The 22,139-nt window shown below is 37.7% G+C and overlaps 3 protein-coding genes across 4 annotated transcripts; 2 read left to right on the top strand and 1 right to left on the bottom strand.

Annotated features, from left to right (window-relative positions):
• Window positions 1-4,679: 4,679 nt before the first annotated feature.
• LOC100179115 (somatostatin receptor type 2-like) lies at window positions 4,680-15,016 on the top strand. Its single transcript, XM_002120186.5, has 10 exons — window positions 4,680-5,055; window positions 5,554-5,715; window positions 7,617-7,751; window positions 7,814-7,886; window positions 10,030-10,191; window positions 11,534-11,778; window positions 12,243-12,418; window positions 12,758-12,886; window positions 13,241-13,334; window positions 14,668-15,016. Exons 1-10 carry the CDS (start codon window positions 4,765-4,767, stop codon window positions 14,752-14,754), a joined length of 1,554 nt encoding a protein of 517 aa, XP_002120222.3. The 5' UTR covers window positions 4,680-4,764; the 3' UTR covers window positions 14,755-15,016.
• Window positions 15,017-15,299: 283 nt separating this feature from the next.
• LOC100176842 (pyridoxal 5'-phosphate synthase subunit PdxT-like) lies at window positions 15,300-18,655 on the bottom strand. 2 transcript variants are annotated; one of them, XM_026837233.1, is made up of 5 exons: window positions 18,569-18,655; window positions 17,380-17,515; window positions 16,865-16,984; window positions 16,294-16,371; window positions 15,300-15,721 (listed from the first exon to the last, which is right to left on the bottom strand). In XM_026837233.1, the coding sequence occupies exons 1-5, from the start codon at window positions 18,604-18,606 to the stop codon at window positions 15,401-15,403; spliced, it is 693 nt and encodes a 230-aa protein (XP_026693034.1). In that variant the 5' UTR covers window positions 18,607-18,655; the 3' UTR covers window positions 15,300-15,400. The 2 variants fall into 2 exon arrangements, with proteins under 2 accessions (XP_026693034.1, XP_002121359.1); XM_002121323.3 differs by lacking the exon at window positions 18,569-18,655 and adding an exon at window positions 17,931-18,256.
• LOC100179166 (pyridoxal 5'-phosphate synthase subunit SNZERR) lies at window positions 18,543-22,021 on the top strand. Its single transcript, XM_002121034.4, has 9 exons — window positions 18,543-18,703; window positions 18,929-19,029; window positions 19,331-19,411; window positions 19,887-20,007; window positions 20,546-20,676; window positions 21,043-21,165; window positions 21,226-21,301; window positions 21,376-21,554; window positions 21,686-22,021. Exons 1-9 carry the CDS (start codon window positions 18,682-18,684, stop codon window positions 21,746-21,748), a joined length of 897 nt encoding a protein of 298 aa, XP_002121070.1. The 5' UTR covers window positions 18,543-18,681; the 3' UTR covers window positions 21,749-22,021.
• The last annotated feature ends 118 nt before the right edge of the window (window positions 22,022-22,139 follow it).

Below are 22,139 nucleotides of genomic sequence, written 5' to 3' on the forward strand. Positions count from 1 at the left end.
CTTTATGAAAATGCACGAAAATATTATCTAACTCGTCTGGAATTTATGCGTAAAAAACTAAGTTTTGTCTGTTTTGGCAAATTATTCGGATCGTATTACATGGATTTCTTGATATGTAGTTCTTCGATACCAAAATCTATCTGCTTGAGATTTGTGGTTTCGTATTTTGTAAGGTATTCCTGAAATGTAATAGCAAAATTAACCGAATTCAAAACCACCGGAGTTGTTAGAAATACCACCTTGTATAAATGCGGCTCCGGTGGCAAAAAAAACGGTTGTTATCTGTACGCGATTTAAGCTATAGCTTAAAACCAAGACAAACTTTGGAAACCAAATAGCTTGCTAGTAATTGATATTAGCTTGTTTACGTTTTCCGCTTTGTAAAGTAACAGCAGCAGTAGCGTGGTGTTAAAGACTGTAATTTGCGGTAATTGATTTTGAAAAATGAAGCCTAAATTTTGTAATACAAGCTGCAAGTGGCGGTAATCCTAAAAAACGAGCAAATTTTCTTGTCTCGGAACTTAGTGCTGTTGCTGTAACCGTTATCGCGGTTGGGCTTTTAGAAAAAGGATGTTTAGTTTTTAAATCCATTAATACCGGTCATTCTTGTGTCGAGTACAAGCAGAGACCTTCCATCACACTTAAACCGGACAAGCACTCGTCCTGAAACTACGACGCTTCGAAAATAAGTTGCTCTCGAACACAAACTGGTGCCATGCCGACGACAGGCTGCTGGCCAACACACTTCGAATGATGAATTTATATTTAATTCGTTTCGGGTCGAGCCAACTCTCAGGACACCGGATAGCGACCGCCTGGTTGGAATCGCCCAGCACCCACAATTCGCACAATCTCCAGGTCGTTGTATATCCTCAACGGAAAGCATTAACACCTTAGTAACCTGCAAAAGCCATATATGATTCTCAACTTCAAAATTTCGTGTCAAAACACTCGGGAAATTGTGAAATGTCAATCATAGTGACATGTAGATACGATCTCAGAAACAGTTCCCATCTTAATATACCTCCTATTACGTGATGTTGGTCACATCCAGTCCTACGTGATGCTCTTTTATTGGTCTCCACTGTGTCTTGTGAATTTCGAGGCAGTCTGTAGTCGGTTTTTAAAGCTCTCCCATTTCCAAGTTTGTGGTCGAATCGAACTGTACTTGCTTTCAATTCAACTAGTTCCTAGCCCCCAAGTATTTTTCTCGTTTCCGATTCCCATGTACTGATACAGTAGGATTCTGATCAGCCCTATTTCCTTTATTACCTTTGTTACGCAAGGAAAGTTCATTACCAGAAAAATTCTGACTCACGTCGTCAGATTAGGGCAAATAGAATGTCACCACATAGTGCCATTTGGGGAAATGTCATTACTTAATTTAGAAAATCCTTCGAAAAATCGTCTTGGTCACCCAAAAGCACAGCCACGTTTGCAGCTTAAACAGGCTGCTACTTAAAATATTTGTTCAAATCTAGCCTTCACTTTTGGCCGTTAAAGATCTTATCTTTCTAAAATCTTTGGTTCGGAATTTTAAACGATGTTGTACAAAAACCCGAAACCTCTTTTTAAAAACTGAATTTAAAAAAAAAAAACTTGCCGCTTAGCGAAACGACCAAATTTGATTAATCCTTCTCAGTCCGTGGCTTTGTCTGTCAAAATATTCCGACATGCTTTCACAAAGGCCGCCCTTCCAGCACTAATCTGCTGTCTAACGCTAATTAACGCTTTTATCCTTTAGGCGAAGTCCAGAGTCTTCTTTCATGTATGTACTGTTATCTTTAGCAAAATCTTCACCTTGTAAAGGTCAAGGGACATTGGCCAGTTTAAATTTTTGCGATTATTTAAACAGCAGTTAAGCTAAAACGTCTGCATTTTGACAGCCGCTATATCTGCTAGAAATCCATCAGCACGTGTTTCGGTTAATCTGATTACTTAACCATCCACACGGCTTAGTGGTTGAACTGTATATGTTTGCAGTTAACGCTACAAATTCGCTATGATGCAATTCTGCCAGGTTTTTGGGTTATTTTATTAACTTCTTTAGAAATGACGATATTGTATTTTTAGCTTGCCACTGTTTGGACAAAAGACGTTCTGTAGTTCAGGTTTACCCTCTGAGCTTCGAATGACGTAGGTGCTATGACGTAACGATCGTAAAAGAACACACGCGCGGAAAGATTTGATTTATCACTCGCTGGTTTTACAGAAACTTTTCGAAAACCTTAAACAATGAGGCATTATATGATCGACTATAGAGATATACCGCGATAGCTTAAAAGGTGTCGATAAGGAGAAGTGTTTATCGCGTTTTGCTCCAAGATACCGACAGTTATTCGAACAATTTGTGCAGATATTTCGGCCAAGTTCTAACAGGGCAATTTTTCGAACATTTGACAGTGAAGCGGAAATTCGCTTAAGTTATAATATGACAGGCCATTTAATTGACCAACAGTTGTACAAACATTTCGAGCAGAATTTTTATAAAAGGTCAAAGTTATAAAAGGTCATATATACAGGCCTAAATACTATATCATAAAAATGAAACGTTTTTAGCTATTTTTGTCAAAAAATATATATCGTGACCACAATCACAGCTTAAAAATGCGATTGTTTGCGCCTGCAGGCAAACTGCGAACTGCAATCTCAGATCGTGTATTTCGCTTTAAAAACCCGTGTTAACTACCCAGTCCTTAAACCGTAAAACTTTAGTCAATTAGAATGTTTAACCTCTGACCTCTACCGGTTAGGTGCATAATTTGATTAACTGGGTCAAAGGTTAACCGCGTATCGGGCACTGCTTATGACGTAACAAGGGGATTATTGGATTGTCTTATCTCTGTCCCAAAGTATACGCAGTGATTAGTTATGTCGTTTGACAGCGCTGTATGATAATACAGACTGAGTGTGAATCTAAGTTTTACCGACGATTTTTTAACTCTCCATTTTTATAAAGCCACGGAAAATTGATAAAATAGCTTCTTTAAGTACACTACGTAAAATATAGTAGGGTGGGGGAAGATGGGACACCTTTAACACATAATATCCAAATAGCCGGATCGTGTTTTAAACAATTAACAACGGTCTATGGTAGTCGTGAAGATACGGTTTTATAATTCATTGAATGTTCTTTGTTTACTACCAAATGGTAAGAGAAAACTAAACGAAAAGGTGTCTAGTCTTCCCCCACCCTACTATATAGTTTAAGCTTGAATTTGGAGCAATGAGAATTGAAGCCAGACGATCGAAGTGCCAGACCTTTTTTGTCTGTATGTTTCGCAAAAGTTTATTGTGTTTACGCCCTCAGTCAAATTGCCACAATTCTGGTGCTATTAATGATACCTGCCATGTAGTACTGTGGGGGAAGATGGGACACCTTTAGCACATGTTATCCTGATCGTGTTTTAAATAATCAACAACGGTCCATGATAGTCGTGATGATATGGTTTTATAATTCTTTGAATGTTCTTTATTTACTACCAAATGGGGCGTGAAAATAGAATAAAAAGATGTCCCATCTTTCCTCATTCCACCATATCTGTATTGTTATCCTATGGAGGCGTAACCTAACTTCTATGTGTGTGGTATCGCGGTACAATGTCTTGCCCGTCTTGAAAATAATTCCCATCAAGCTATGCTTGTTCTCTCTTGGGTGTTGTGTACACTTGAAAGACAAGACATCAAAAACAGAAATATTTTAATCTGTTTCTCTCGGGGGCGACCCTCAAAGGGGTTTGAGGTTCATAGCGTTTCTCGCTTGCCAATACGTTTAGTTTGCCTGTATAGTTTTCGATAATAGTCGTGTTCATTTGCAAGTATAGTAGGGTAAGATATATAAGATAGAATATGTTTTTATTCTCTTTTCTGTACCTAAATTTGGTAGCAAACAAAGATTATCTACAGAATTATATATAGTCTTATAGGTCGCGACTCTAAAATAACGTTGTTAATTGTTCAAAACTTGGCCGAGAAACATAGGGTTTAGGTGCTAACATTATCCGTCTTACACTACAGTACTGTATGTCAAAAAAGTGCCAGCTTTTTGAGTCGCAATACTTGTTATCCCCGGAAGATTTAGGTATTAATTTAACCACACCGAAAATCGTTCAAGGAATAATTGGTTGTAACATTCCTATGAAAATAGGTATTGAGGAGTTGGGTTGTTGTGTTATTTCGCAAAACTCACTGCCAGGAACGGCAGGCCGCGGCTCGTAATGATAATTGAAAGTTTTGGTCTGGCTTGTGATAACACAAGTATAAGAATTGACTGGTTAAGTGCAGTAATTTTCTGAACAAACAACTCGGCAGTTTCTCTACAAGTCAGTCCAGGACCTTTGCTCTGCCGTTGTAGGAAGCCATTGGTTCCCAATCGGTCGACGGATATACTTTTTCGTTTTTCAGCGTTTCCGAGGCCACTCCAAAGGCTTGCAGTTGCTCAACCATTTTAAAACTTACAGCTCTGTGAAGCAACAGCAGTGTCGGGTCTCTTGAAATTTGTTTTTTTCACAGCGGTTTCAGATAAAAGTGTAACGAAAGCATATTATATAGCGACCAATTTCTTTGTAGTTGTTTTTTTTAAGTTTTTATAAATCGGTTCCAGAATTAAACAAAAGAGCAAAGTTTAAACTATTAACCATCGAGTGTTTATAGCGTAGTTTTTAGTTTCGAAACAGAATTTAAACGTCTTTTATTCACAGAGAAACTTATATAGTTACCTAGTTAATCTTCGTTCCTATTAAAAACAAACTTACGTATTTCAAGATGGCGGCCGATTTAAACAACCTGCCAAACTACGACTGGGTTTACGGTGGCGAGGCGGGAACGGACACCTACATTCCCGGCAAAGAGAACGGCCAACTCCCGATCTATCCGGGCGATTACCCAGACTTTCCCGACAATGGTTCTTTATTGTCGCCGGGCATCGGGCGTATGAATTGCTCAGGTCGTGAAAGTTTCTACCCCGACGTGATGGAGTCGTACCCCTCAAGTCAAATAGTGGTACCAATTGTTTACTGCATCATGTGTCTAATCGGATTAATCGGCAACGGCCTGGTAAGCGTATTGTATATACAGTAGGGTGGGGAAGATGGGACACCCGTTATTCTATGAAACTGCCCCGCCCACCTTTTATACCGAAATTTGGAACTTATATTCGAACACTACACCCATTTTGTTAACCACAAGATTCCTATTTTATAGTATGGTGGGGTAAGATGGGATATCTTTAGCACATAATACCCAAATATCCTGATCGTATTTAAACAATTAACAACTGTCTATAGAAGTTGTGGGATACGGTTTTATAGTTCTTTGTTTACTACCAAATGAAACGAGAAAATAGAATGAAAGGTGTCCCATCTTCCCCTACCCTACTTTAGCTCTGAATTATAACGTCACAATAATATTCAAAACGTCACAACGACCATTGAGGTCAATTTTTCCTCATTTATTTCGAGTTTAAATTTTCACTGTCGAGCCTTATCTCGACGCTTAGCGTTGTTGCCATTGTTGACGAGCTTCCGTCGACACTGACCTCTTATGACGTCACAGGTGATGTTTGTTATCTTCGGGAGCAAGGAAATGACAAAAACCGTGGCAAATATTTACGTGTGGAATCTTACAGTGGCAGACACCTTGCTGTTGGTTTCACTCCCTTTTAATTCGACCCAAAGGCTCTTACTGAACTGGCCTTTTGGTTCAGGAATGTGCAAGGTATATTGTTTATAGTTTATCTTTTATTTTTAGAGCACTGTGGGGGAAGATGGGACCTAGTTAGCACATGATATTCAAATATCACAACCGTGTTTTAAACAATTAATAACGGTCTATGGGAGTCGTGAGGATATACCGTTTTTTAAAAAAAGCTTTGAATGTTTGTTTAGTACCAAATTTGAAGAGGAAATAAATTAAAAATGTGTCCCATCTTCCCCCACATATCAAACACCTTCGAACTTTGTATTTCTGTGTTTTTTTATTGTATTATGAAAATGCGGCCCACATATAATAGGCGTAAACATGTTTCAAATTAAAAAAAACACAATTTCATATGACATTAAACACACGCTGGCATTGTAAAACTGTATTTTATTATTACTGCTTCGAAAATTGCCAACCATGTATTGAGAGACATATCATACGGTGCCGCATCAGAAATTGTAAAATGTCCAGAACTTCGGAAACTGTATTTTAAGAAAAATAGATACCATTGTTGCATTTCATTTACAATGCTGTTTAATTACTACCGTTATAATTTAACAACGGCAAAGGCAAACCGCTTCCTGTATGCCTGTAACATAGACGACCGCAGTCCTGCCAGGTGTCGGGACAGATTCGAAAGTTTTGATGTATTTTCGCAGCTGTTGAAAAGCTCAGCCACAACCTGTATTTTATACCGCGTAATAAGGGACCTCAAATCTGGCAATAACGACCTGCTCGCGAGCTCCTGAGGAGCATAACCTTGGCCGACACTTTGAGTGGATTTAAGGTCGTATGAAGCTATTATAGGGTGACGACCCATGATGATATCAAGCGTTAAATTTCGAAAGCCATTTCGTGACGATTTGAACTAGAGCGCATAACGGAAAGTAATTTTAAATTTCTGTTTTATTTCCAGCGTCAAATGTGTACAATTTTAATATAAATTGGTTATTATATAAAATATATATATATAAAGTCTATGTCAATATAAAAAAGGGAAAAACTTTTAATATGTTATTTTTGCTTATTTTTAAAATGTAGAAGTATTTCCCAACCACTATTGTACAATCGTACAGTTTTTGCCAAAGGTTGAGAAGAAAAAACGTAACGACCGCTGCGTTTGTGCCAATTCGAAATATTTTAGTCGGCGCCAGTTGGTATCGAGCTCTTAATGAACAAATTAGAATCGGATGCAGCGTTATATTTGAATCAGCAGCTTGTTCTTACTTTCTGTAACTCTCTTAACTAATAAGTGCCAGCATAAGTGGTTTCCTACTTCAATCCTTTAAGTTTGTCGGCCCAGATGCTAATTTTGGTGCTTGCTTCAAACCGCTAGCTCCTATTACCTAATTAAAGCCGGATAAACAAGCCAAGATAAAGGCGCGCGCCCACTTTTAATTATTGCCAATTTTACCTTACGGCGTCAATAGTCTAAAGCTGAATTTAGGCCGCAAGCTGTAAGAAAAACGACTTAAAATTTTTAATCCAAACTTATATAACGTGGACGGATAGTGAAATTGTTATTTTTAAGCGTTTAAATTCGAGTAAACATGTATAGTAGGTTGGAGGAAAATGGGACACTTTTATCACATAATTTCCAAATATTCCGATCGTGTTTTAAACAATTAAGAACAGTCCATAAAAGTCGTAAAGGATACGGTTCTATAATTCTTTGAATGTTCTTTGTTTACTACCAAATAAGACGAGAAAATAGAATGAAAAGGTATCCAATGTTCCTATACAATACTACATGTATAAAAATGTGTTTTGACAAACTGAAACGTTCTCTTAAACTTTACCAATGGGTCAACAACACAAATATATTCTGATCACGATTTTGCTTGGGCTATAGGTTTACTCTTGTTATAATTATCAGCAATTTCTGCTACAAAATTTCAATACACTTGCGTTTTCAGATCGTGGAAACCGTCAAGTATTTGAACTACTTCGCCAGCGTATTCTTCTTGACAGCGATGTCCATCGACCGTTACATTGCTGTGGCATATGTTGTTACTTCAGGGAGGTGGCGAACCAGTCGGAACACTTTCTTTGTAAGTTGGGGAGTGAAATGGAACAGCATATGTGATTAAGTGAAACAATACTTTTGTTTTAGGTATGTGCTGCGATTTGGATGGTCTCTCTCGTGATAGTGATACCACTGCTTATCCACACAAAGATTCATGGAGGTAATATGACGTCAATGCTGTCCAATAGAAATAACATACTAACACGAATATGCGACCAGTGCTTTTTCTCATAAAATTAAAAAAAATATTCAAAAGTTTCATTAAAGTTTATCAATATAAAAGTTTGGTACGTCTCCTAATTGTTTATTATGTAGTAGGGTGGGGAAAGATGGGATACCTTTTCATACTATTTTCTCGTCTACTTTGGTATAGTAAACGAAGAAAATTCAAAGATTTATAAAACCGTATTCGCATGACTCACATAGACCGTTGTTAATTGTTTGAAACACGATCAGGATATTTGAATAATATGGGCTAAAGGTGTCCCACTTTACCCCACGCTACTATATCAAATGGTTTTGGATCAATTTTCTTAAGCAATGAAAAAATCCGCTTTGCAAACTTAATGGACACGTTTTAATAGTTAATTGATGAATTTGGCTTACTTGTATCGGGATCTGATTAAATGGGCACGTATAATGCGAGTTGTCTTCTTGTTTATGACCCCAGAAGGTCTTTCAACATTAGGATTAAGATTCTAGCTATCCCGAGTGATATGTAGCGTGGGAACTTGTCTTGAGCAATTAAACTCACACGTTAGAAATAATCCTTCTTGATACTTTTGCCTGGTCTGTATCACCAGTTTTGAATAAGACAAATCGGTTATGACGTTACTATGGATAAGCTTCGTATTTTTCTTGTAAGCAGTTACGTTCGCATCGTTCATCACAGCTTGAAAGATGCGTCACATTTATCAGGAACTTTGGTGCTGGATTACAAAGCGTTTTAGCTGCCCTGCCGTAAGCGATACGGTTGACCTTGACCATAAACCTGTTCCTTAGGGGAAACAATGTGAAACGCTGTGTAAACACGGACCGTCTTTGTTCGTACTGGTTAATCTCATAATCAGTCATATGTGACATCTCAAGAGCGATAATTTCTTTGTTTATTTTCGAAAGCAATCGCTTTGCGCGCGGCTACAGGCTCCATATTTAGTTAAAGCTATAATCGGTTGGGGTTCAACTCACTAGATAGTATAGGCGTCAATCTCAAGTGCGGGGATTAGAGGAACGTGCCGCTTGCCCTTCAGTCAAAGCGGGATTTTTTTATTCGTACAGTAGAGTGGAGGAAGATGGGACACCTTTTAATTTTATTTTCTCGTCCTATTTATTAGTAACCAAAGAACATTCAAAGAATTATAAAACTATATCCTCATGACTCCCATAGACCGTTGTTAATTATTTAAAACACTATCGGGATATTTAAGTATTATGTGCTAGCTATATAGGTATATCCCATCTTTCCCCACCCTACTATATGTTATAGCGCTTCTCAGCCTTGTAATATAACAAAGTTATTTTACCGACATTTTCGGTTATTTTTGCTTAAAATACGAAACAAATACCAAAAGTTAAGTTGTTTATAAATTTAAGCATCTCCCCTGATAGGAACAAGTAATCTTAAAAGATACGATCACCGTCTTTGTTTACAATGATGCGCTCATGTTTGAAACGTAAAATCCTTCTAATTCGTCTTCGTCCGGTTTATTTCCAAACACTAAAGTGACTTCAAAGACGTTTAAAGCAAGCGACAACTAACTAATTGATCGTCAGGATCAAACTTAATCCACTTTCTGTCTTCGGTCTTAATCTCGTACACTAAAACAGACCGTGCGATAATTTTTTTACCGTTGTTTATTTTACACAAAATTAACATTAAACTAGGGTGGGAAAGGGAAACCTTTAGCACATAATATCCAAATATCCTGTTCGTGTTTTAAACAATTAGCAACGGTCTATGGGAGTCGTGAGGATACCGTTTTAAAATTCTTTGATGTTTTTTTATGTTTACTACCAAATGGAACGAGAAAATAAAATGAAACGGTGTCCCATTTTCCCACCCTACGATACAATAGTACTGTGGGGTAAGATAGGATACCGTGGCAAATAAGTCCAACATTTTCTGGTCGCGTTTTTAATAATAAACAACGCTCCTTTGGAATGGCGGAGTTATGGGTCTACAATTATGAAAATATTTTTTTTTTTACTAAATGAGACGAGAAAATAGAATAAAAATATGTCCCAACCTACCCCGCACTAGTATATTTATAATTGTTTCCTTTATATACGGCATATTTGTTCAGGAATGTGTGCCCTTGTGTTCAACATTCAAGAGAACAACGATTCTTGGGACATGCTACCAGATGAAGAAGTCGTGTATGATTATGGAGATTACTACGACTGTAATCTGGTCACTGCAGAAGACTTGGCAATGATAGAAAATCTAAAACGAAGAATTAGCGAAGGTATGGCGCTTGAAATAAGCTTAGATGAAATCTTTTAGGTATTGGTTGACGGGTCCTAATTCTTACAAACGGCCCACGTTTTTGTCTAACATTTGGGTAGTTCTGTATACATTCGGCGAACACATACTTTTATTACTCATGACTTTAACCATAGAACGCGTTATACAATAGGGTGGGGAAAGATGGGACACCTTTTAACTCTATTTTCTCGCCCCGTTTAGTAGTAAACAATGGACACTTAAAGAATTATAAAACCGTATCTTCAAGACCCCCATGGACTGTTGTTAATTGTTTAAAACACGATCTCAGGATATTTGAATATTGTGTGCTAAAGGTGTCCCATCTTCCCCCCTACTATATCTCTCGAAACCTTTGGGTATGAGCAAAATTTGGACTAACATCACAGTAAACGAAATATTGTGTTTTATTTGTATTTTTTTGTGATTAAATCCTTAATTCCATTGCAAAATGACCATTGAAACGCCCGAGTGGTGCATATAGGGTTAAACGCGTTATGCGCTAAATGCGGGATATGTAAAACATATTCCACTTAACAATCACCCGCTTATAGCATGGGAAACATTGTAAGAAAATCAAGTTTTCAAAACATCCGGTTTTCAAAATGTCACGAATCGAGCTATAAGTTCAGGTATTAAATACGGTGAGTGTTCGAAACAAGACTTTTCTTTTTATGGGAGCCTCGTAAACAAGTTTCGTTGCCAAGGAAAGTCCGTATACTCGTAAACTTTCCACCAGAATGGAACAATTAATTTCCTGTAACCATTTCTGACACCCACTCACGCGTTGCGGGGATCGGTTTATTTTGAATTGCTTTCTGAATGTCAAACATTGCTTTCAGCGGCAAGTTACACGTATATGAACGAACCGCAAATTTGAAACACTTTTTTTGGTTCTTGTTTAAAGTTGGGCTTTCGGTCAAACATTTTTTATATTCTTTTATATAAAAACTGCAGAAACATATGTGTATGCTTTTACTTGGATAAAACGTTATGCTTTAAACAGGCTAAAGGATATTTGGTTAGAAGCCAGGGCTCGTCTCGACTGTCAAATATTTTTTAACAACATGAATGTATACGCTTTTTAACCTTAATCCCTTTAAACAAGCTTAAAGAGACTGGATTCAAACCCAGGACTCGCTAGTTACGACGGTGTTATAATATAGTAGGGTGGGGAAAGATGGAACACCTTTTCATTCTATTTTCTCGTCCGATTTGGTAGTAAACAAAGAAAATTCAAAGAATTATAAAACTTATATTTACGACTTCCATAAACTGTTGTTAATTGTTTAAAACACGATTAGGATATTTGTTTTTTTCCACAGAGGAAAGTTCTGGAGAAAATGATAACACCACAATGCTGATGCAACAGATTGAAGACAAAGAGAAAAAGCTAGCAGATGATGAAAAGCTTAATTGCAAACACCCGGATTCAAAGACCTTTCACGCCGTGATCATTTTCACGTTTGTGATAGGCTTCGTGATACCTTTCATCATAATATCTGCATGTTATATCATGATTATAGTGAAATTGCAGCAACCTTCAGGGGCTAAAACAAGATCAAGACAGGTGAATAAAATTACCGAGATATAGCTATACATTTTTCACAGGATTATACTTTCCAAAATATAGTAGGGTTGGGGAAGATGGGACACCATTTCATTATATTTCTCGTCCCATTTAGTAGTAAACAAAGAACATTGAAAGAATTATAAAACCGTAACCTCACGACTCCCATAGACCGTTGTTAGTTGTTTAAAACACGATCGGGATATTTCAATATTACGTGCTAAAAGTGTCTTTCTTCACCCCACTATATCAAGGTTTTAAAAAATTAATTAGAAAAGGTTCCAAAATGTCGGTGTCCAAAATTACCTAGTGTTTTAGTAAACGTGATTTTCTAAAATTTTAACCAGTTTGAAGTTTATGTCTCAATGAGTACCCCAAAGCGGTCTTAAGCATTGGCGGTCAAACAATTAAAAAATCGGCAAAAACTGTTCAATATTAAAACTAATGTCTTTTTACTGTCTTAGGCGGAAAGAACCCGGCGTAAAATTACCCGCATGGTGGTAGCATTGGTCATTGCTTTCTTTATCTGCCGCTTACCTTTCTACGTGTGGCATTTGGTTCTAATACCTGGTGTTGACGTCAGCCCCGGTGTGTGTCATGACGTCAGAGACTTTACGTTCTGCCTGGGATTTATAAACAGGTTGGTGTATTCTGCAAATGGATAATTTTTAGTCTATACCACTATCGACACCGTAGCGCAGTGGTTTATAGAACTGCATCTAAATTTAAGGATCCTATTTTATAGGGCTAAGTCGTGTTCACGCCTAACTAGAGTATACTGGGTTCGAAGCTCGATGAAGTAACATAGTTGTATGTTTCTGAAGCAAGATACTTTACAGCCCCAAAACAGTTTATAACTACTAATAGACTGTTCAAATTGGCGGCCACACATAAAAATACGCCAACCCATCTTTTTTAATACCTGTCTAGTCAAATACCCCCTTTAAGCCAAAGTTTTGACCAAGTTTTTACATTCCAGCTGCCTTAACCCGATCCTGTACACCTTCCTTGGTCATAACTTCCAAGAAAGACTTAGAAAGAGCATCTCAATATCGTTGCATTCGTTTTCGTTTACAAACTTTACCAAGTTTACCACCAACACTGTAAGGTAAAATGTAATACTTTGACTTAATGGCGGCTACTAATTGCTGACCATAGGGCATGTAATGCTGAACTTTTTAAACGGTTTCTCTTATATAAAATTTAAAAGTTAACACTAGCATGTATGGTTTGAAAAATGACAGGGGGAATTTGGGACATCTTTTCATTCTAAATAAAGAACCTATAAAGAGTTATAAAACCATATATTCTCGCGACTTCCATAGACCGTTGTTCATTGTTTAAACCACGATCAAGATATTTGATTATTAGGTTCCAAAGGCCCATCTCCCCCCACCCTACTGTATAAGCACTTTTTCACTTACACTTTTATGATTTGCCCTTGTGGTGTTTTTGCATACAGTCGAGCTGAAACTGCCGCTCAAAGTAAAAAGATGGACACCAGTCACATTGAAGTTGAACCTATAGTAAAAACCACACAGCCTCTCTACCACCCGGTTTGTATATTGTTATAATTCATTTATTACTTGGCGACGCAATCATTAACACGTTAGTCTGTGCCCTATGTAATGCCCGCGCTGTAGCGCAGTAGTTTATAGGGCCGCTTCTTCATTTGAGGATCAGATTCTATGGCCGTGGCTCTTAGTCGTGGCACGCCTAGGATCTAGGCTTTAGGCAAAAGTTGGTCTTTCGACCTAACTAAAGTATACAGGTTCGAAGCCCAGTACAGTCAGTACGCACGTATAAAACGTAGCCAGACCTTAAAGCTGTCTTATAGTACCAAAAGTGCAGTACTTAAAATCATACACTGAACCGGGCTGTTCCCTTTTTATACTATTAAATGAATGAACATCCGCACAATTTACAATGCGGTATAAATAAGTATATAGGTCGAAAAGTGTCTTTGATTTCCCGCCCGAACGTTTACGTCCATTGTGTTAATAATTAGCTCTGACATAATGTATAAACTTAATTGTTAAATACGTTGTGAAATTAACATCATTAAAGTAACACAATGTAACGATTGACCAACCAAAATAGTTTTAATATCGGTCGACCTCGTAATTAACACGAAACGTCAATAGGTCAAATATAAAAGCACAAAGACAATTTGGTTTCATTCCCTTTGCCTCACATGCATGGGAACACAAGCAATCTGGACACAATCTTGTGTTTTTATAAGATTTCTATTTTCTCTGACATTTCCCGAGGAAACGATCAGAGTTCGATTTTTTGAGTTTTCGGAAATAATCAAAGCTGCCGAGATCGGTTGCGGTTTCCTCTTCGTTCGACCAATGGACGTTCAATCTCTCTATGACGTCACAGAGCCCCAAATAGTTATGACGCTGAATTCTTAAATCCCGCATTAAAATCACGATGCGCATTTAAACTTTTTTTTTCTCGTCCCATTGGTAGTAAACAAAGAATACATAAAGAATTATCCCGCATACCCGAAGAGCGTTCGTAATTTTTTAAAACACGATCGGAAAATATGGGATTTACGTGCTAACGGTATCGTATCTTACCCCACAGTACTAAATTCAAATTGCCTGAAACACTTGAATGTTAACTTTGGTGCAGTGTCAATATTTGTTTCCAGGATTAATGAATATTTATAGAATTGTAGAACTGATGAACGCTCTGTTTACATAAAAGAATTCGATTTTTCTTAACATAAGGCTTGCACATATGTGACATATATATGTATTTTGTATTGCCTTTTGATTATTCAAGGCGTGACCCAAACCGTATTATCTCGCTTATGACGTCATAACCATTTCTGTTGTCGCCTTGACTACATCAATGACGACGTAATTTATTTTCACCCAGGTCCGAGAGGAAGATCTTATTTTAGCTGGCGAAAAACCCGCCACCAACGGCGCTAACGCCACGCTTCTCGAGGAGCGAGAGAAATAAAACAGCGCAACCAAGCGGTAAGAAATAACAAAACTTTCGCCCGCGAGAGGGAGCAAAAATCACATTTTTGTTGCTATGGTAATACGCTGCACTCGCGGTGGATATCTTCACACTGATTGGTTTTACTAAGAAGACGCAACCCACAAACTCAAGCCATTTCTTCTCTGTGTACATAAACATCATATATCACTATTGAAGTGTGTAATAAAATTTATTCGTCTCCGCGCGTGCTCCTACATTAGTAAACAAAGACTCTAAAGGAGCATTGCTATTTGTTTAACGCATGATCAGGATATGCGAGATTTAGGTGCTAACAGTATCCCATCTTATCCACAGTACTGTATAGTACAGTGGGGAAAGATGAGGCACGTTTTTACCCTATTTTCTTGTCCCATTTGGTAAACAAAAAACACTCAAATAATTATAAAACTGTGTCCTTACGACTTCCATAGACCGTTCTTAATTGTTTAAAACAGGATCACTATATTTGGATATTATGTACTAAAGGTGTCTCCACCACGCTACTATACAAAGTACAACAGCCGTTTCCCCAAGTATATTTTATTAATAACTTTAAAAAGCACTAGTTTAGTAAAAAACATAACTATTCTATAATTCCCCCACAGCCCGGGATAAAATACTTTATCTAAGATTTTCTGCTTCCCACCATCTTTATAAAGTATTCATGCCACATGGAGTCGCCAGTGAGCTCAGGGTGAAAAGTGCAACCCATGAGGTTACCCTTCCTTACCCCCACTACCTCACCATTGCCAGGAAGTACACATAATACGTCAGTGCCTACGTCATCAACCGATTTGATCCCAGGCGCGCGGATGAATATTCCGTGGAAGTTCTCGCTACGGTTGAGCGCGCACAGCTCGTGGTCAGTCAAGCGTATCGACTCCTCAAAACTTTCAAACTGTCTTCCTTTCGCGTTCCTCCGACAAGTGATGTCTAGTCCTCCAATCTTAAAATAATAATAGGAGACTGATAAAGATAAACCTCTTAACTGTTGTAAGTACACTTCAATCAGATTCTTTTTAACATGGGTGAGGTGCTATACAGCAAGACACCTGGAATTTAGAAGTCCGCTAATAACTCTATGATTTTCAGATAAAATTTCATTTACTAAATTGCAGCAAATTCGAGAAACCCATATTTGTGACATTTATTATCATATAGTAGGGTAGGGAAGATAGGACACTTTTTCATTCTATTTTCTCGTCTCATTTGGTATAGTAAACAAAGAACATTTAATGATTTATAAAATCGTATCTTCACGACTTCCATAGACCGTTGTTGATTGTTTAAAACACGATCCGGCTATTTGGATATTATGTGTTAAAGGTGTCCCATCTTCCCCCACCCTACTATATATAATATAATCATATGTCCAAGGTTGTCGAGTTCGATGCCCTACTACATAAGCATTTTGGCTAAGGCAAATCCCATTCACAACAGTAAAAACATAAGCATAATTATTTTATTTTTGTTTCACCCAAAGGATACTGGGTTCGAACCCCACCTGAGTCAACTTACCGGGATAACTTCGCCTTTACCGTCTCCGTCCAATTTATTCGACAACAGAATCAATCCAGCGCATGTTCCCCACGTGTACTGCGTAATATGTCATAGTGACGTCATTAATTTAGATCTTATACCGTAATCTTATCAAATATGTAAAACAAATGCAAGATATCCAATTTCAAACTAACAAAATATTAATACACAGAAACTTGTATTTCTATTCAAATAAGAGACTGACGACGCCATTTTATGGACGAAATGTATTGTACTCCGGGGAAAGATGGGACACCTTTAGCACATTATATCCAAATATCCTGATTGTATTTTAAGCAATTAACAGCGGCCTATAGTAGTCGTGAGGATATGGTATTATAATTCCTAAAATGTTTTTTTCTTTACTACTAAATGGGACCGGAAAATAGAGTTAAAAGCTGTCCCATTTTCCCCAGCCCTACTATACAGTACACATACACTTTTTCGTAGTACTTTATCCTAAACACTGAAAATTTATTACAAAATGTCGGTCCAGCAAATAGAAAAATCGCCAATAACGTTAAAATATTCAATGACATTAACTTCTTACCTTATCCTTTCTCTGCGTCCATGCTTTCAGTTTTTCAAAGAATCCGTTTCTCCGCAAAGCCACTGTCATTGTTGGGGTTTCCCCGCCGGGGATAACCAAACCATCTAATGCGTCATCAATCTATATAACCCACGTGTTGAAATGGCATACTACCGAAAATCAAAATTTGCATATAGGTAAAAACTATTCAAAACGAATCTGAAGGTACCACCAAAGTTTAAAAAAATGAAACAGCTTTAAAATTGACAGAGTAAATACAATTCACTGGCGTAAAAAAGTTCGATCGAGCGGCATTGTATGATTTTCCATAAGAAAAAGTAACACCATATTAAAATTTAGGAAAAAAATTCAAACAAAACATAATAACCCACAAAGTAACATACATGGTAACTCGTAAGCTGGCACGAGGTGAAAAAAAAACAGAATACGCCCGTGTTATAACGACTGTCGTTTCTGGCCACGCGAGGATAAAGACACTTATCTTCATTCCCATTCATAGTATAATTATAGATTACCTCTTCAGTTCTGCGTATTTCAGATATTTCGACTTTATACGGAAAGTCCGTAGTTTTCAGCTTTACGATTGCTTGCTGAAATGAAGCTTTATGTTCTGCGAAGTTTCCTTGTACAGCTAGAACCCCGATGTGTATTCTAATGCGCAAAAGGTATTAGGTTACGTAATATATAGGGGTGGGGGGAGACAGAGACCTTTAGCACATAATATTTAAATATGATGACGTGTTTTAAACAATTACCAATGGTCTATGGGAGTCGTGAGGATATAGTTTTAAAATTCTTTGAATGTTATTTGTTTACTACCAAGGGGGAGAAAATCGAATGAAAAGGTATCCCATCTTCCTCCACCCTACTATACAATATAAGTCGCAGAAGAAATATAAAAGTCTTGCTTATAATACATCGTCCGAAATACTATAGTTTAAATACATTAAACTGTAAATGCAACATGTTTAAACAGACTTCGAGCCAGTCCCAATCTCTCTTGGTTTAACAACTTTTAAACCAAAATTCGAACCGTTGTGAAGTTTAAATCTGCTGCGTCACCTACCTCTGCTGAGTCATGGTTATGACGTCAGTGTACGCGACACGTTGGAATAGAATCAACAACGAAACGCTCAAGTACCGGGTTTCTGCTTGAATAAACTATGGCTCTAAATACAGCGTTTGATTCTACAATGCTTTAGGTTAGTCAGTTAGCTTATCTATAGCAAACCTAATCCGCCTTGTTAGCTTACAAAGAAAGAATTTAAAGGCGTTTGCCTTGGGATTAATAGTACGCTGGTATTTGTTCACGTTTTCACGGAAACGAATAATTGCGACTGCTTCCCTGCCTTCCTCTGTTTGATAGACGCTTTTTCTGTATTTTAAAACTGTACACACCAAGCTATAACCCGCCAGGCACCGCGTGTGAATGACGCAATGTTAACCAGTACGACTCTGCTCGTCATAAATGGCGCACGCCTCATTTTCGCTTTCTGGTTTATTGATTTTAAAACGAACCGGGCTCGCGTTACTTCTTTCAAAGCGGGAGGCTACAGTTTTGGAGCGGAAACTGATTGTACTATTCTTGCGTCAGACAAAAGGTTCATTCAGTAATAAGCAGAATGCAGCAGAAGTGAAAAACAGCAGATAAACAGATATAAATGCTACTTATGAAAGACAGCATTCGTGACAGCATAGACTTACTTCGTGAAGATTGTCGAGTTCTTTACTAGTTGACTCATACTGTTATTTCATGTTGCTAATATTTCAGGTTTTACATTAGTTTTTGTATAGCTCTCTAGTAAATAAACAACAAGATGGCAGAAAACCACGTAACTGGTAAGTAACTAGTTAACGTATGTACTTTTTGGGTTCATAGTCTAGCTTTTAACTGGCAATCTTTTTCATACTTTTTAACTGTATAGCATGTTTAACGACTGTTGTTTTGCTGTTGAATCCCTTCTCTTTGTTGTTTCAGTAATATGACTTTCGAACAGGTTTTCGAAGAGATGAATAAAAACGATGTTGTGTTATATGTATACTTACGGTATTTATTATAACTAGGCTCTTTCACATTGAAAACTGGTTTCGCTAAGATGATGAAAGGCGGTCTTATCATGGATGTAATAAACGCCGAGCAGGCAAAGATTGCAGAAGCTGCAGGCGTAAGTATTCACGCTTTCGTTTCGCACGAAAATTTCCAACACATGCGTGACGTCATGTGGAACAATGACGTTACGAAGCTGTTGCCTTTGTATCTTGTACTATAGTGCAGACGTAACTAGTTGTTAAGTGATAATACACTAACCGCAACTTAATTTAAAATGATAAGATTCCTAGGATTAAACTTTTCCGAGAATCGAAAGATTTCTTTCCACGAAAGCGCGTTGTTTCCTTTTTAATGTAAACCAATAGATATTCTAGCTTGTTCTAAGTTAGATAAAACTATCGTTGTGTTTTTACCAGGCATGTGCGGTTATGGCTCTCGAGCGCGTTCCAGCGGATATTCGCAAAATGGGAGGTGTTTCGAGAATGAGCGACCCAAAGGTTTGTTACGTCACGTTTCCCATTGTTTCGTAACAGTTTAAACACTAATACGACGTTTTGTATCGGAAAAAAATCTCGTCTGTTTATTCAGTTAACATAAAAAGGCTATACGTACCTGGCAAAAGAAGAAGGCTTTTCAAATATACCTTAACCGGCTTAGCTTTTAGCATGTGGAAAACCTGAAAATGGATCATCCAATATCTCACCAAAGTTTAAGTAGTTTGACAACATTTTCTTAACATGAACACCATAGTTTTTATATAGTAGGATGGGGTAAGATGGGACACCTTATCTTTTAATTTTCTTGTCCCATTTGGTATTAAACCAAAAACATTCAAAGAGTTATAAAATCGTAACCTCACGACTCCCATAGACCGATGTTCTTTGTTTAAAACACGATCAAGATATTTAGATATTACGTGCTAAAGGTGTCCCATCTCCCCCCTCCCCCTACTATACTTGACACACATTTCAGATGATTAAAGAGATAATAGCAGCCGTATCAATACCTGTCCTGGCAAAAGTACGAATCGGGCATATGGCCGAAGCACAAATTCTTGAAGCGCTTGGAGTTGACATGGTTGATGAATCGGAGGGTAAGTGAAGTTACCTGGTCGGGGATCGAACCCGGCTCATCGTCTAACTTGGAGTTTCTTAGTATGGAAATAGATGTTATAGAATTGTCAGTGTACTAGCATAGTGCAATACCCAGTAAAAGTAATACAGTCCTTCTATAGACTGTACCTATTAACCTATCTATACTTAAGTATAGTGGGATGGGGCAAGTTAGGACACCTTTTTATTCTATTTTCTCGTCACATTTGGTAGTAAACAAAGAACATTTAAAGAATTATAAATCGTACCCTCACGACTCCTTTTGACCTTTGTTAATTGTTTAAAACGCGATCAGGATATTTGGATATTATGTGCTAAATGTGTCCCTTCTTCCCCCACCCTGCGCTATATATATATTAGTTTTTATACTTTATACATAAGTGCTATAAAAGCAGCAAAAAACCTTTTGGCATGACGTTTTCTTTTTTGAGGCTTTGCCTATTGCGTATTCCCTTATAAAAAGTGCCGTGAAAATGATTCCTTAAAGTTCTGACCCATGGTTTTTATTTTTTTGTTCAGTGTTGACCATGGCTGACGAGGAAAATCACATCGACAAACACCAGTTTAAAACTCCATTTGTTTGCGGAGCAAGAAACTTGGGGGAAGCACTGCGCCGTATCTCAGAGGGAGCGGCTATGATTCGTACCAAGGTAGAAATATTTTAATGAGTGTACCTTATCTTCGTGTGGCGGGCAACGACAGTCGTTATAATATGTATGGTACTGTGGGGAAAGATGTGACACATTTGGTACGTAACGTCCAAATATTCTGATGACCTGATCCTGTTTTAAACAATCAACAACAGTCTATGGGAGTCGTAAAGATATAGTTTTATATTCCTTGAATGTTCTTTGTTTACTACCAAATGGGACGAGAAAATAGAATGAAACAGTGTCTCATCTTCCCTCCCCTACTAGAAGTTTCGTTTCACACAGGAGTTACCAAATATCTAACTTTATAAGCAAATGTTTTTTTTTTAAATACCGAAGCTTATATTCTGATGTTTCTAACTTCAGGGCGAAGCTGGGACAGGAAACGTAGTTGAAGCTGTACGTCACGCGCGCGCAATTTCGAGACAGATACGTCTAGCACAGGCGATGGATGCGTCAGAGTTGTATTCATTTGCTAAGGAAATTCAGGTATATTAAGTTTGTTTAATTATTTTTATGACACAAATTCATGACTATAACTTTTTCTAGGCTCCTGTAGAACTTCTAAGAGAAACCGCAAAGCTTGGGCGCCTCCCAGTGGTGAATTTCGCCGCCGGGGGACTTGGTATGTGAAATCTATAAGTTTGTCGATTTTTTTCCTATTTTTTCTCGGGTGTTGACGGTATATTGCGTTTCTAGCGACACCTGCCGACGTATCGATGCTGATGCAACTTGGGGTAGATGGCGTCTTTGTCGGATCAGGAATCTTTAAGAGTAACTGCCCTAAAAAACGTGCTGATGCAATGGTACAAGCTGTCATTCATTATAAAGATCCCAAGACGCTTGCAGCGATCAGTGAGGACCTCGGAGAGGCCATGGTAGGTGGATGACGTCATGTTAGATGACATCATCGCTTATGACGTCACAGACTATACATTGGATTCGATTTTTTACTTCAAAATTTTTTCAGTGTTTCGCAATGCAAAAATTTAAAACAATTCTATGTTAGGTTGGAATTAATTGCGAGGATTTGAAAGAAGTTTGGGCAACACGTGAGGCAAAGACCAACTGAAAACCTTTCGAATGAAAATGGTGTAGAATACGCGCTAACTGGGTACATTCTAACGGTCTACTTCAACGTAACTTCGCTTTGTAAATGCTTCAATAAAAGTGTACCATAAGCCTCAATGGACTTAGTGTACAAACTTTCAGTACATGTTTATCACTTTGATCCCTACATTACTAAATGCAGGGCGACAGTTTATAGAAATTTAAACCATCAAATATTTACCAATTTAAACAACCAAGAAGTTATTTTCTTACTTGTAAATACAATTCTGACGAATTAAAAGCAAGCTTTTGTAACAGGATAGGGGTGCGTGGAACTCCTTTTCGTTCCATATTTGTTAGCATAAAACATACAAAGAATTACAAAACCTTATCCTTACGACTCCCATAGACCG

Source organism: Ciona intestinalis, chromosome 12 (assembly GCF_000224145.3).
Source record: "Ciona intestinalis chromosome 12, KH, whole genome shotgun sequence".
In the NCBI taxonomy this organism is placed as follows: domain Eukaryota; kingdom Metazoa; phylum Chordata; class Ascidiacea; order Phlebobranchia; family Cionidae; genus Ciona; species Ciona intestinalis.

Coding starts and splice junctions, on each gene's coding strand:
- LOC100179115 (XM_002120186.5), top strand. CDS start 4,765: ATGGCGGCCGATTTAAACAACCTGCCAAACTACGACTGGGTTTACGGT. Junction 5,716..7,616: donor TTGGTTCAGGAATGTGCAAG/GTATATTGTTTA, acceptor TTGCGTTTTCAG/ATCGTGGAAACCGTCAAGTA. Junction 12,887..13,240: donor TTTACCACCAACACTGTAAG/GTAAAATGTAAT, acceptor TTTTGCATACAG/TCGAGCTGAAACTGCCGCTC.
- LOC100176842 (XM_026837233.1), bottom strand. CDS start 18,606: ATGAGTCAACTAGTAAAGAACTCGACAATCTTCACGAA. Junction 16,985..17,379: donor AAATACGCAGAACTGAAGAG/GTAATCTATAAT, acceptor TGGGTTATATAG/ATTGATGACGCATTAGATGG. Junction 16,372..16,864: donor GGACGCAGAGAAAGGATAAG/GTAAGAAGTTAA, acceptor CATATTACGCAG/TACACGTGGGGAACATGCGC.
- LOC100179166 (XM_002121034.4), top strand. CDS start 18,682: ATGGCAGAAAACCACGTAACTG. Junction 19,412..19,886: donor CGAGAATGAGCGACCCAAAG/GTTTGTTACGTC, acceptor CACACATTTCAG/ATGATTAAAGAGATAATAGC. Junction 21,166..21,225: donor CATTTGCTAAGGAAATTCAG/GTATATTAAGTT, acceptor AACTTTTTCTAG/GCTCCTGTAGAACTTCTAAG.